General features: G+C 40.4%; 1 protein-coding gene across 2 annotated transcripts in view; it reads right to left on the reverse strand.

The window, feature by feature from the left end:
• Positions 1-13364, reverse strand: part of itpr2 (inositol 1,4,5-trisphosphate receptor, type 2) — a 251473-nt gene that overhangs the window by 127226 nt on the left and 110883 nt on the right. For both annotated transcript variants that reach the window (XM_069908886.1, XM_069908885.1), the window contains exon 19: positions 672-923. In XM_069908886.1, the coding sequence (XP_069764987.1) occupies positions 672-923 (252 nt within the window). The remainder of the gene's footprint in view (positions 1-671; positions 924-13364) is intronic.

Raw genomic sequence — 13364 nt, forward strand, 5'->3', positions numbered from 1 at the left:
CTGCTCTTGCAGCCGTGGTATTTAAGTGGTGACCCTTTCGGATTTCTCATCAGTGGAGCCCCTCAGGTGCTGATGGTGGGGGCTCAGTGAGGGCAATACCCCAGTTGCGTAGATTCCCCAGTTGGACATACCTATTGCCTTGGACTTGTAGAGTGCCAGTGTACAAGTGTAGGTTTCTAGTCACAATCAAATATTACGAGCAAAAATACACTTGCATCTCCAAGCAATCAACCAAATTCACCAAACCAGACCACATAATTTATCTCCATAGAACATGACAGCACAGAAGCAGGCCCTTCAGTCCATATAGTCTGTGCTGAACCATTTTGCTTGAGAAAAATTGTCATCAGCCCATTTCCTTTGGAGTGATGAAATCGTGTGCAAAACGAGTCAATGAGGTATGATTACAACAGTGGTTTTCAATCCTTTTTCTTTCCACCCACATCCCACCTTAAGCAATCCCTTACAGAGCATTATGGCGTAGGGATTGCTTAAGGTGGACTGTGAGTTTAGGGGGCCAGTTTGAAAACTACTGGTGGAGATTAAGTAGCCGTGTGACTGCAGCAAGCAAGAATTCTGGTGCTTCTGTTCATTAAACTTGTGTGCATGACAATATCCTCACAAAAATATGGATGCTTGAGTTCAGATAAACAAATAATATCAAAACCTACTCATGAATTGTGATCTTGGTGGGGATTTCAGTCCACAGCCGAGCGTACTTCACCGGGGTGACCGACTCCTGGGGATCTCTATCCACGTGCATGTGCAGCATCAGTCGGCAGAAGGAAGCCCGCAGGTCATAGGGCAGATCCTCGTCTGACATGCAGCGAAGGATGAGGTCCACCCCCAGCTGAGCTGAGATCTGGTCAATGGCCAGGTACTGACGATCAAGGCACATCCTCGCAAAGAGGTTCAGCTGGTACCTGAAGGAAGGGAAAGGGGTAGTACATAGTCAAGCTGGTGACTAAAGATGGTGTCACATCTAATCTCCCAGCTGCCCCAAATGCCAGCCCCCCACACCTCTAAGTTCAACGGCTGTCAGCCTCTTGAACCGCACTACCTTCCCGGAGACTACCTCAAGACCTCTGTTGCCTGTCTCAACAATGTTTATTTTTGCAGCATGAACAACCATGAATATTTATTTACCTTTCCCCACGTATTTTTCTAAAATTTAGAAATACACAATGGTAACAGGCACTCCTGACCGACAAACCTGCACCACCCAAATGCACTCATGTGATCAATGAACCTGCGCCGCCCAAATGCACCCATATGACCAATTAACCTGCCCCGTCCAAAAACACCCATGTGACCAATTAATCAACCAACCCCATACTTCTTTGGAACGTGGGAAGAAAATGGAGGAACCCCACTCAGCTCACGGGGAGAACATACAAACTCTTTACACCCACCGCAGTGGATTCGAACCCGGGTCACTGGTGCTGTATTAATGTTGCACTAATCACTATGTAAACCACGTTGTCCACTTCTTAACCCCTTCTTTTACATTGTCATATGATGTGCGTTTCTGTACCTGAGACGCTGCAATACACAAGACATTATTGCATCTGAGTGTTGTACTTATGTACATGACAACAAATTTCATTCCGATTTAAATTTATTTAGATCATTCAGAACTCTGCTCCCTGCACCAGGTCAGCAGACCATTCATCAGTATCTTCCCAAATTTTTCTGCTACATCGCAGGAGGCCACTCTCACATCAAGTCTAAGCCAGCTGGAGGAGTCACGTGATGGAGTAGTGCCCGGACGGTGAACTCCAGCCCTCTCCAGAAAAGTCAGAAAAAACAAAGCAAAACACAAAGGCACAGAAATAAAAATCAAAGTAAAGTGAATATAAAGGTGAAAAGAAGATGGCGACGAAAAAAGAAAAGTCGAAACCAACGGTAAGAAGAGAGGAAGAGAAGACAACGGAAGATGAAGGAAAAGGCCTTACCTGTTCGAAGAGGCCCACGGTGGAGAGAGAAACCCACTCTCTCAGGTCGGTAGAATATGGACTACAAAAATGGCTCGCTGAGCCGAGTAAAAGTGCGCAACTGCGCATGCGCGAGGAGTCGCGCATGCGCGATGCGCATGAAAAAAAACACACCGACGGGAGGGGTGACCAGCTGGGGAGTCGATCTCCACAGCCGGCAACGACAGCTGCAGAACACCTGCAGCAAGAGGAGAACATAGAAGACAACGAAAACAAGAAAGAAGAGAAGAAAAGGCAACAAAGAAACAACAGATGGCCAACCCAGAGGAAGAAGAAGAGGAAGAGGAAGAGTACAGTGAAATAGAAGAAGAAGGGAAAGGCAAGATAAAGGATATACTTTCTCTTATTAAAGGATACATGGAGTCATTTGAAGAATGGCAAACACAGGAATTTAATGATTTAAGAAGAAGAATAAACAATACAGAAGAGAAAATGAATAAAATAGATATGACCTTATCAGAAATGGGAAAGAAAATGGACAAGGTGCAAGAACGAGAAGCAGCAGTAGAAATGGAGGTAGAGGACTTAAAAAAGAAATTAGAGGAATCTAATAAAAAAGTTAAAGAGACACAAGAACTGTTAGCTCAGAAAATAGATATAATGGAAAATTATAACAGAAGAAATAACATAATGATAGTGGGCCTTAAGGAAGATGAAGAAGGAAAGAATATGAGAGAGTTTATAAAAGATTGGATCCCTAGGATCCTAAGATGTCCAGAACTACAGCAAGAAATGGAAATAGAAAGGGCACATAGAGCATTGGCCTTTAAACCACAACCACAACAAAAGCCAAGATCTATTTTAATAAAATTCCTAAGATATACTACAAGAGAAAAGGTACTGGAGAAAACAATGGAAAAAGTAAGAGAGGACAATAAGCCACTGGAGTACAAAGGGCAAAAAATCTTCATTTATCCAGATATAAGTTTTGAACTCCTGAAGAAGAGAAAGAAGTTCAATACAGCAAAGGCGATTTTATGGAAGAAAGGGTATAAATTTATACTAAAGCATCCAGCGGTATTGAAAATATTTATTCCAGGACAACAAAACAGACTATTCTCGGATCCAGAGGAAGCACGAAAATTTGCAGAACAATTACAAAATAGACTGAGAGATGAAGACGTGTAACGAGAGTACAAAAGACTGCAAACTAAAAAGACATAAGCTTTGGACTCCTGAAGAGGAGGAAGGAGTTCAAAACATCGAAAACGATCTTATGGAAAAAAAACTATTCTCGGATCCAGAGGAAGCAAGGAAATTTGCAGAACAACTACAAAACAAACAGAGAGATGAAGACATGTAATAAGAGTAAAAATTACCACGATTTATATGTATGTGGGTAAAGAGGTATATGTGTGTATATGTATAATGTGCATACATGAATGTATCCGTATTTAGAGGAAAATATAGATAGTATAGACAAGAATTAATAAGGGAAGGAAAAGGAATAGAGGGAATAAGGAGGGAATTAAAAGAGTGACCTTTGTCGCATATGAAAAGTGAAATCTTTTCTGGGGGGGGCTGGGTGGGGGGGGTGTTACGGTCACTGCAAAATCAGCTGACGCTTGCGAGTGAATTCGCAAATCCAAATGGAGAGGGGAAATGTGGTTGTCCGACAAGGGATAAAGGACAACTCAGGAGGGGAAGGGGGGATTGGGGCTAAATAAGTTTTAAATAGGAGAATAAGGAAAATGTTTGATGTTTTAGGAATGTTGTCTTATAAAGGATTCAAAACAAGAAAACAGAAATGGATAAGAAGGAAAGGTAATGATGGAGAAACAGAAAGGGAAGATAAACAAAGTATAAAATGGCTACGTTGAACTATATGACTTTAAATATTAATGGAATACATAACCAAATTAAAAGGAAGAAACTGCTAAATTTACTGAAAAAAGAAAAAATTGATATAGCATTTGTGCAAGAAACACATTTAACTGAATTGGAGCATAAGAAATTAAAGAGAGATTGGGTAGGACACGTAACAGCAGCATCGTATAATTCAAAAGCAAGAGGAGTAGCTATATTAATTAGTAAAAATGTGCCATTTAAAATAGAAGAGGAAATAATAGATCCAGCAGGGAGATATGTAATGATAAAATGTCAGATATATTCGGAGTTTTGGAATCTACTCAGTGTATATTCACCTAACGAAGAACATCAAAAGTTTATGCAAGATATCTTTTTGAAGATAGCAGATACGCAAGGGAACATATTAATAGGAGGGGATTTCAACCTGAATTTGGATTCAAATATGGATAAAACTGGGAAAAAAATTAACAGAAAGTACAAAGTAACCAAATTTATAATTAAATCGATGGAAGAAATGCAACTTTTGGATATATGGAGGAAACAACACCCAAAGGAAAAGGAATATTCATATTACTCAGCTAGACATAAAACATACTCAAGAATAGACCTATTTTTGTTATCAGCTCGTATGCAAGATAGAGTAAAAAAAACAGAATATAAAGCTAGAATACTATCGGACCATTCACCCTTAATATTGACAGTAAAGTTAGAGGACATCCCTCCAAGAATGTATAGAAGGAGATTAAACCCCATGTTACTTAAAAGGCAGGATTTTAGAGAATTTATTGAAAAACAAATTAAAATGTATTTTGAAATAAATACGGAATCAGTGGAAGATAAGTTTATACTATGGGAAGCAATGAAAGCATTCATTAGAGGGCAAATAATAAGTTATGTAACCAAGATGAAGAAGGACTATAACCAGGAAACAGAGCAGTTGGAAAGGGAAATAGTAAATATAGAAAAAGAATTAGTAATGAAGGAAGATATTACTAAAAGAAGAGAATTGGCGGATAAAAAAATAAAATATGAAACACTACAAACATATAAGGTGGAGAAAAATATAATGAAGACAAAACAGAAATATTATGAACTAGGTGAAAAAACGCACAAAATCCTAGCATGGCAGCTTAAGACAGAACTAGCTAAGAAAATGGTATTGGCATCAAGGAAAAAAGACAAACAAATTACATATAATCCAAAAGAAATTAAGGAAAACTTTAGAGAATTCTATGAACAATTATACCGAACTGAAAACGAAGGGAAAGAAGGGAAAATAGATGAATTTCTAACTAAAATTGAACTACCAAAACTACAAATAGAGGAACAAAATAAATTAACAGAGCCATTTGGAATAGTAGAAATACAAGAGATAATAAAAAAATTACCAAATAATAAGACACCAGGAGAGGATGGATTCCCAATAGAATTCTATAAAACATTTAAAGACTTATTAATTCCGCCCCTCCTGGAAGTAATCAACCAGATTGATAAAACGCAAAGCTTACCAGATTCATGTAAAACAGCAATAATTACAGTAATACTAAAGCAAGGGAAAGATCCACTCACACCAGCGTCATATAGACCAATATCTTTACTTAACACAGATTATAAGATAATAGTTAAATTATTAGCAAACAGATTAGCAGAGTATGTACCGAAAATGGTAAATCTAGACCAAACTGGATTTATCAAAAAAAGACGCACAACAGACAATATTTGTAAATTTATTAACTTAATTCATGAAGTAGAAGGGAATAAAGCACCAACAGTAGCAGTTGCTTTAGACGCAGAGAAGGCCTTTGACAGAGTAGAATGGAATTATTTGTTCAAAGTATTGCAAAAATTCAGTTTACCGGAGAAGTATATTAATTGGATTAAAGCATTATATAAGGGACCATTAGCGAAAGTGACAGTAAATGGACATGTATCAAAACAATTTAACTTAAGCAGGTCAACACGACAGGGATGCCCACTATCACCTTTATTGTTTGCGTTAGCTATAGAACCACTAGCAGAATTGATAAGAACAGATAATAATATAAAAGGAATAAAAATAAAAGACAAGGAATATAAAATCAGTTTATTTGCGGATGATGTTATAGTGTACTTAACAGAACCAGAACTATCAATAAAAGAATTATATAAGAAATTGAAGGAATATGGAGAAGTGTCGGGTTACAAGATAAACGTAAATAAAAGTGAAGCAATGCCTATGAATAATGCGGATTTCTCAAAATTTAAGAAGGAATCACCATTTAGATGGCAAATGCAAGCAATAAGATACCTAGGTGTACAAATAAATAAAAATCTCGGCCAACTATATAAACTCAATTATTATCCACTAATGAAAAAATTACAGGACGATTTAGAGCATTGGAAAGATTTACCACTAACACTAATAGGAAGGATAAACTGTATTAAAATGAACATTTTTCCAAGGATATTATACTTATTTCAGGCATTGCCAATACAACTGACAGAGAAATTCTTCAAGGAGTTAAAGAAAATAATAAGGAAATTTTTATGGAGAGGGGGGAAACCGAGGATAGCACTAGATAAATTAACAGAATGGTATAAACAAGGAGGCTTACAACTGCCAAACTTTAAAAATTATTATAGAGCCGCACAATTAAGATACCTATCAGATTTTTATCAAACAAGGGAAAAGCCAGATTGGACGAGATTAGAATTAGATAAAATAGGGGAAAAGATACCTGAACACATATTATATAAATGGAATGAAAAATTGGTACAACATAGAAGTTCTCCAGTATTACATCATCTCCTCAATATTTGGAAGAAGATTCATGTAGAAAGAAATAAAACAAATTATCAATTACCAAAACTAATATTGACGCAAAACAAGTTACTCCCTTTTACAATAGATAACCTTTCCTTTAGAGAATGGGAAAAAAAAGGGATTAAAAGAATAGAAAATTGTTTTTCAGGAAATAGATTCTTATCCTTTGAACAAATGAAAGATAAGTACAATATAACTCAAGATACAGCGCTGGCATATTACCAATTGAGATCCTACTTGAAGGATAAATTAGGAAGCAGTTTGAGTTTGCCAGAGGCAAGTAACCTTGAATATGTGATTACAGATACAATGATAATCAAAAGATTTATAACAAATATGTATATTAAACTGCAAGAAAAGGAGAATGAGGAAACAAATGGTAAAACTAAACAAAAATGGGAACAAGATTTAAATATAAAGATAAAAAAGGAAACATGGGAGAAGTTATGCTCCGGAACGATGAGAAATTCAATAAATACGAGGTTACGTATGATACAATATAACTGGATACACAGGCTATACATTACATCTCAAAAGTTAAATAAATGGGACCCAACAGTATCTGATAGATGTTTTCGATGTAAAAAAGAAATGGGAACAACAATTCATGCAATCTGGACATGTGAGAAAGTAGAAAAATTTTGGGAAGATCTAAATCAGATATTAAATAAAATAACAGAAAACAATATACCAAAGAATCCAGAGATCTTCCTCCTAAGTAAAATAAAAAATAAAGAATTTGGAATTGACTTGGAGGATGCACAAAAAAGATTTGTTAAGATAGCTCTAGCCGTAGCAAAAAAATGTATTATGTCAACCTGGAAATTGGAAGATAATTTGAAAATACAACAATGGTATATAGAAATGAATAAATGTATTCCATTAGAAAAAATAACATATAGTTTAAGAAATAATATTGAAATATTCGAACAAATATGGGAGCCTTACATTAAATACAATAGCGAAAACCTATCGGGGACAATCATTACCTAAGTTAACGGAAGGAAAAGGAAATGAAAAGAATGGACTCAGTAGAATTTCTGGTGTATTTTTATTGAATGACAACATTGTCTGACTGGTTTAATGTATCCTAGATTGTATACCTTAAATGGACGGGAGGGGGGAGGTAGGGAGGGTGGGATGGGAGGAGGGAGGGGGGGGGAAAATGGCACTGTATATGTGTGAAAAGGAAAAAGTGTGTACCATGGTTAATGTGATTTATGGTGTGAAAAATAAAAAATTATAAAAAAAAAGTCTAAGCCAGCTCACATATCAATCCCTACCCCCTCTAATTTTCTTCGCAAATTCTCATCATCTCTCCCCAAGCTCTGCCACTCACTTGTACATCAAGAGCAATTTATTGTCTAAGTAACTTATGAACCTGCACGTCTTTGCCCAAGTCTTTGCTTGTGCTCGGCAGCGGCCACAAGGGGTTGCAGTCTCCATGGAGTAGCGGATTGATGCAGGGGACCAGAGACAGGGAGAAATCCCCCACATCGAGAAGGAGAAGCAGAGGAGATGACCTGACAGGGAAGGTGACCACGGCAGCGGACCAGCGAGAGCTTCAGCGGCTGAGGGATCCACATAGGCTGCAGGCAACCTCTGATGAGGGGACCGGCAAAGACTGCAGGCTCGTGAGAACCAGGTATTGAAATTGGGACTTGAGCAGGTGCTGAGGGCAAGAAGGGCTCCCAAAAGGCCTCAGGCACTGAACACTTCCTAATGGTGTCGGAGATTTGGATCTGGAGCTTGGACTGCCAATTAATCGAGCAGGTGTCTGTGCAGGTGTAGTGGTTGTGGGAACACTGGAGGTGAATCCATGGACCTTCAGTAATTCTGAAGAGACTCTCATTTGGTTCTCTTTCTCCTATTGCTAGGAGCGCCAGGCTCATGGCGATTCCTTGTTTGCCTCAGCGCAGACAAAAGTTAGAATATAACTTGCATCATTACGTGACAGCAAATGGATGTGGGTGGAAACCAGAGCACCCGAGGGAAAAAAACAAACTCATACATTTCACATGCAGAACGTGCAAACTCCACATAGGCAGTAGCAGAGGTCAGAATTGAACCTGGGTCACTGGAGCTGTGGGGCAGCTGTGCTACTGCGGCCCCTGAATGCTTCAATTCCCCTTTCTGGTAATCAGTGTTGCCCACGATCTCATCCTTCCTCATCACTGCAATGTCCTTTAGATGCTAAATGCAGGTGGTCTCATTAGTAAGCTTGCAGACCACACAGAAATGGGTGGAATCTGAGGATGCAGGTGGGTGTAGCTCAGCTGGAGAGTTGGGTGGAACAGTGGCAGATGGAACTTCATCCCAACATGTACAATGCATTTTGGCAAATCAAATGGTGGCTCGACGTGTGCAGTAAATAGCAAGGACATCGGGAGTGTTGGAGTGCTTAGAAACCTTGGGGTGCAGGTTTATACAGCTACTCCTCAACTTACAATGGGGATGGGTTCTGGCAAACCCACCACAAGTCGGAAAAAATAGTAAGTCGAAAAAGAATACCGGACCTACCATTTTTTATCATTAAATTTTGAATACTTTTATTCTACACTGAAAAAAAAACATTAACGTACACAGCTGAAAGCTCTCTGGGCATAAAGAATGTTTGAAGCATCAAACTAAAATTAATTGCTGGATGGTGAGGAGGATGGTGAGAATGCTAAATCGACAGGGTCATCAATTTCACTTTCTTCCGATGATGCTCAAGAACATCTCATAGAAATCACTGGGGCATCGACACTTGTAAAATTCACTGCGGCATTGACACTTGTAAAATGCACTGGGGCGTCGACACTTGTTGAAAGCACTGGGGCATCCACACTTGTAGAAGGCACTGGGGCATTGACGCTAGTAGAACGCACTGGGGCGTCGACACTTGTTGAAGGCACTGGGGCATCGACACTTGTTGAACGCACTGGGGCGTCGACATTTGTAGAGCGCACTGTGGGGGGGCGACACTTGTTGAATGCACTGGGGCATCGACATGCGTTGAACGCACTGGGGCATCGACATTCATTGAACGCACTGGGGCGTCGACATTCGTTGAACGCACTGGGGCGTCGACACTTGTAGAAGGCACAGGGGCGTCGACACTTGTAGAATGCACTGGGGCATCGACACTTGTAGAACGCACTGGGGCATCGACACTTGTTGAATGCACTGGGGCATTGACACTTATAGAATGAACTGGGGCATCGACACTTGTAGAGGGCACTGGGGCATCGACACTGTTGATGGTTTAACAGGCATTGCCTTCTTCAGAAAGATATCATTTTTTGAATGGACAGATTGTTTCTTCTTTTCATTGTAAATTTCTTGGTTTGGTTGCCAGAGTAATTTTTTTCCTCTTTTTTTCCTCTCACCAGAGTCCGACGACACACGTGGGCGTTTAGTAGACATGATGTGTTGTTTACAGGGCACTCGATCGCGTGATCGCTACAGAGACTGCGAGCGTGATTGAGTCAGCATTGCAAGGGAGTATGCTGTACAATACTCTTGTGTGATGCTGCCATCGCCCAGCATTGCGAGATAGTAACGTACCGCATATCGCAAGCGCGGGAACAGATCAGAATTTGAAATTGAAAGTACGGATTCGAACCGTCATAACTTTGAAAAATTGTAAGTAGGAACTTCATAAGTAGGGGAGCATCTGTAGTTCCCGGAAACTGCATGCCAGTGGGTAGGGTGGTGAAGGAACCAGCTGGCATGCTTGCCTTCATAGGCCAGGACACTGAGTGTCAGAGTTGGGACATCACGACAAAACATCAGTTACTACGTTCAACAAGAAAATCTGCTGAGATCAACCTCACTCTGTCCACTGCAACATCAAAGACCTCCAAGTGGCCAACCAGTTTAATTCCACACACTATTCTCACACCGTCATGTCTATCCATGGCTTCATGCACTGCCAAACTGAGGCTACCCACAAGTTAGAGGAACAACACTGCAACCAGACGACATTAACATCAACTGCTCCAATTTCTGATAAACCCCTCCCCATCTCACTTTCCCCACCTCTCTGCCTCCTTTCCTTCAGCTCCCCATCCCATCCCTTCCCGATCACCTCAACTTCTTTCTATCCTACCCTCCCACCTGTATCCACCTATGTTTTCCTCCCTGCCACTTCCTCCCTCCTCTCCTCTCCTCCATCTTTTTATTTAGGTGCCTGCCTATTTATTCCGAAACCTTGAAGGGGCCAAGCCCGAAATATAGGTCACCCATTACTTCCTCTGGATGTTGTGTGACCTGCTGAGTCTCTATATTGCACGGTTAGTACTGTGTACAGTTCTAGTTGCCACACTACAGGATGGAGGGGGTAGTAATAGAGAGAGTGAGGAAAAGATTCACCAGGCTGCTGTCTGGAAAGGAGGGCTTTAATTACAAGGAGAGATTGAATGGACTGGGATTGTCCTCACATTGAGGGTGGCAGCACAGAGGTGCATAAAGGTTTGAGGGCATTGATAGAAATTATTCCAGGGTAGCAGAGTCTAAAACTGAAGAGCACTAGTTTAAGGTGAGTAGAGAGAAATTTAAAGGAGATTTGAGGGGGGTTTATGTCTTTTTAAAATTTACTGCACGGTAGAAGCCTATTCCAGCCATTGAAACCCATGATGCCCAATTGCACCCAATTAACCTACAACCCCATTCGTTTTTGGAGAGTGTGAGGAAACTGGAGCAGCCGGGGCAAACCCACCCACATCAAGGGGAGAACGTAGAAACTCCTCACACACAGTGCGAGATTTGAATCCGGGTCGTTGGTGTTGAAATACCATCATGCTAACCGTGCTGGCCTTACAGAGGGTGATGGTCAGATGGAACGAGCTGCCAGAGGCACATATGATTACAATGCATGAAGGACTTTTGGATGTGGACTTGGATTAGGGGTAGGGGTGTAATCCAGGCAAAGGGGGGGTGGTGTAGATAGACACCATAATCAGCATGTACAATATACCATTCTGCGGCCCTCTCGTTCTACAAGGGCCTGAAATTACTGTGGAATTCTCATGAAGTGAGATGCAACATAGAAATTTTTATATTGTAGTCTGAATCCATACGAGTCCCTTGAAAATGAGTCATGGTGATGGTGATACTTTCCACTGGAGGGAGAGGGCTTCATCTCCAACACCCCATGGAAATGAACACTGTAATGGGGCAGGCAGGCTGAACCAATGAAATACCAACAATGCTTTGGAGCTGGCAGTCTGAATCAATGCAAAGATCAACACTGTATTGGGGCAGGCCATCGGAATCAGAGCAAATAGGATGAGGAAGAACTGGCACTAAATACCAGCATAATGTAGCTTACAGGTATCCTACAGCGGGAAACATGTCTCTCTGCAGAGGTTCTGCTAGGGTGCGGGTTAGCTAAGGGTGCCTCTCTGTGGTAACCTGCCCTTCCTAGTGGGGGAGGACTCTCAGACCAGGACACAGCCTCCTGCCCCCCCACCCAACCAGTGCCAGTCTGACCCTCCCTCTGGAGCAGTAGCATCACTAGGGTTGGCGTCAGCCGGTGCAGTAACTCATGGTGTCAATCCCTCCCACACCCCCGCCACCCCAACCATGGACCTCCTCCCATACCAGACCAGACAGAACCCTTAGTGATGCTTTTTTTGAATTAGTGAATTAGTGAATCATAATTTCCGTAGATCCCGTAGATCACTGGCAAGAAACCAGCAAAATTTAAATTACACCTTTAAATAAAAAAAGACAAATTAGCAATATTTGAAAAAAAATATAGTTTGTAAAAATAAAGAATATGTGATAAATATATTTGTAAATTGCTTAAATGTAATATTTCTCAGATTATATGAATACTAACATTAAAATAGTTTTGTAAAATCTTTCTACATTGAATTACAATATTATTAGTAACTGAGCAGAAACCTTTTAGATTTTTCTCCTTTTCCTTTAATTTCCACTTCATTCTCAAAAAAGTTATTGATATCGGTTCACGTACTAATGACCTCAATATTGTAGCTGAAACCCCAGAAAATTTGACTAAAGCAGCGACTATAAAAACCCCAGCAGCAACGAGAACAACAGTGCGTGTTTGTAGCGCGTGCAGACGAAACCACGTGATTCGAAGCGTCGTTGTCATTGGGTTATAATGACGGCTCTGATCGGAGCGGAGTGCATTAGAAGGTTCAAAAGGTAAATGAGCATCGAGTTTTAACCTCATAAGTGTATTGATGCGAGTCAGTTTGGCTTACAAAGAATGTTTTTTGTTGTTATAACTAGCTACAGGGATATTTTTAGAAAAAAATAATAAATTTCTGCTGAAACAGTGCTCAAAAATTTTCTAGCCAGTCATTTTGGTGTCACCCCCTCTGATGGTGTCACCAGTGCAGTTTGCACCCCTCCCTCCCCAGTGTCACCAGCGCTCTGGAGGAGGTGTAAAAAGCTGAGCAGCAATCAGCTCTCCCAAAGCTTCAACATTGTGATTAAATCATAAAATCCATAAAAAACAACAGCAAAGAAACAGGCCCTTCTGCCCATCTGGTCTGTGCCGAATTATTATTCTGCCTACTCCCATTGACCTGCACCAGACCGTAGACCTCCATACACCTCCCATTCACATAACTATCCAAATTTCTCAGTCTGATTTTTTAATTAATATTTAGAATTTTTAAATGTTATTTTGAATGTTTCCTATTATTTTGAATGACAGGTAGGTCCTTGCCAGCATCACCCGCCCACCCCAGACAGGTAGGCCCCTGGAGACAATTCAATGCCAGTAACAGTCAGTGAGC

Source organism: Narcine bancroftii, chromosome 13, assembly GCF_036971445.1.
Source record: "Narcine bancroftii isolate sNarBan1 chromosome 13, sNarBan1.hap1, whole genome shotgun sequence".
In the NCBI taxonomy this organism is placed as follows: domain Eukaryota; kingdom Metazoa; phylum Chordata; class Chondrichthyes; order Torpediniformes; family Narcinidae; genus Narcine; species Narcine bancroftii.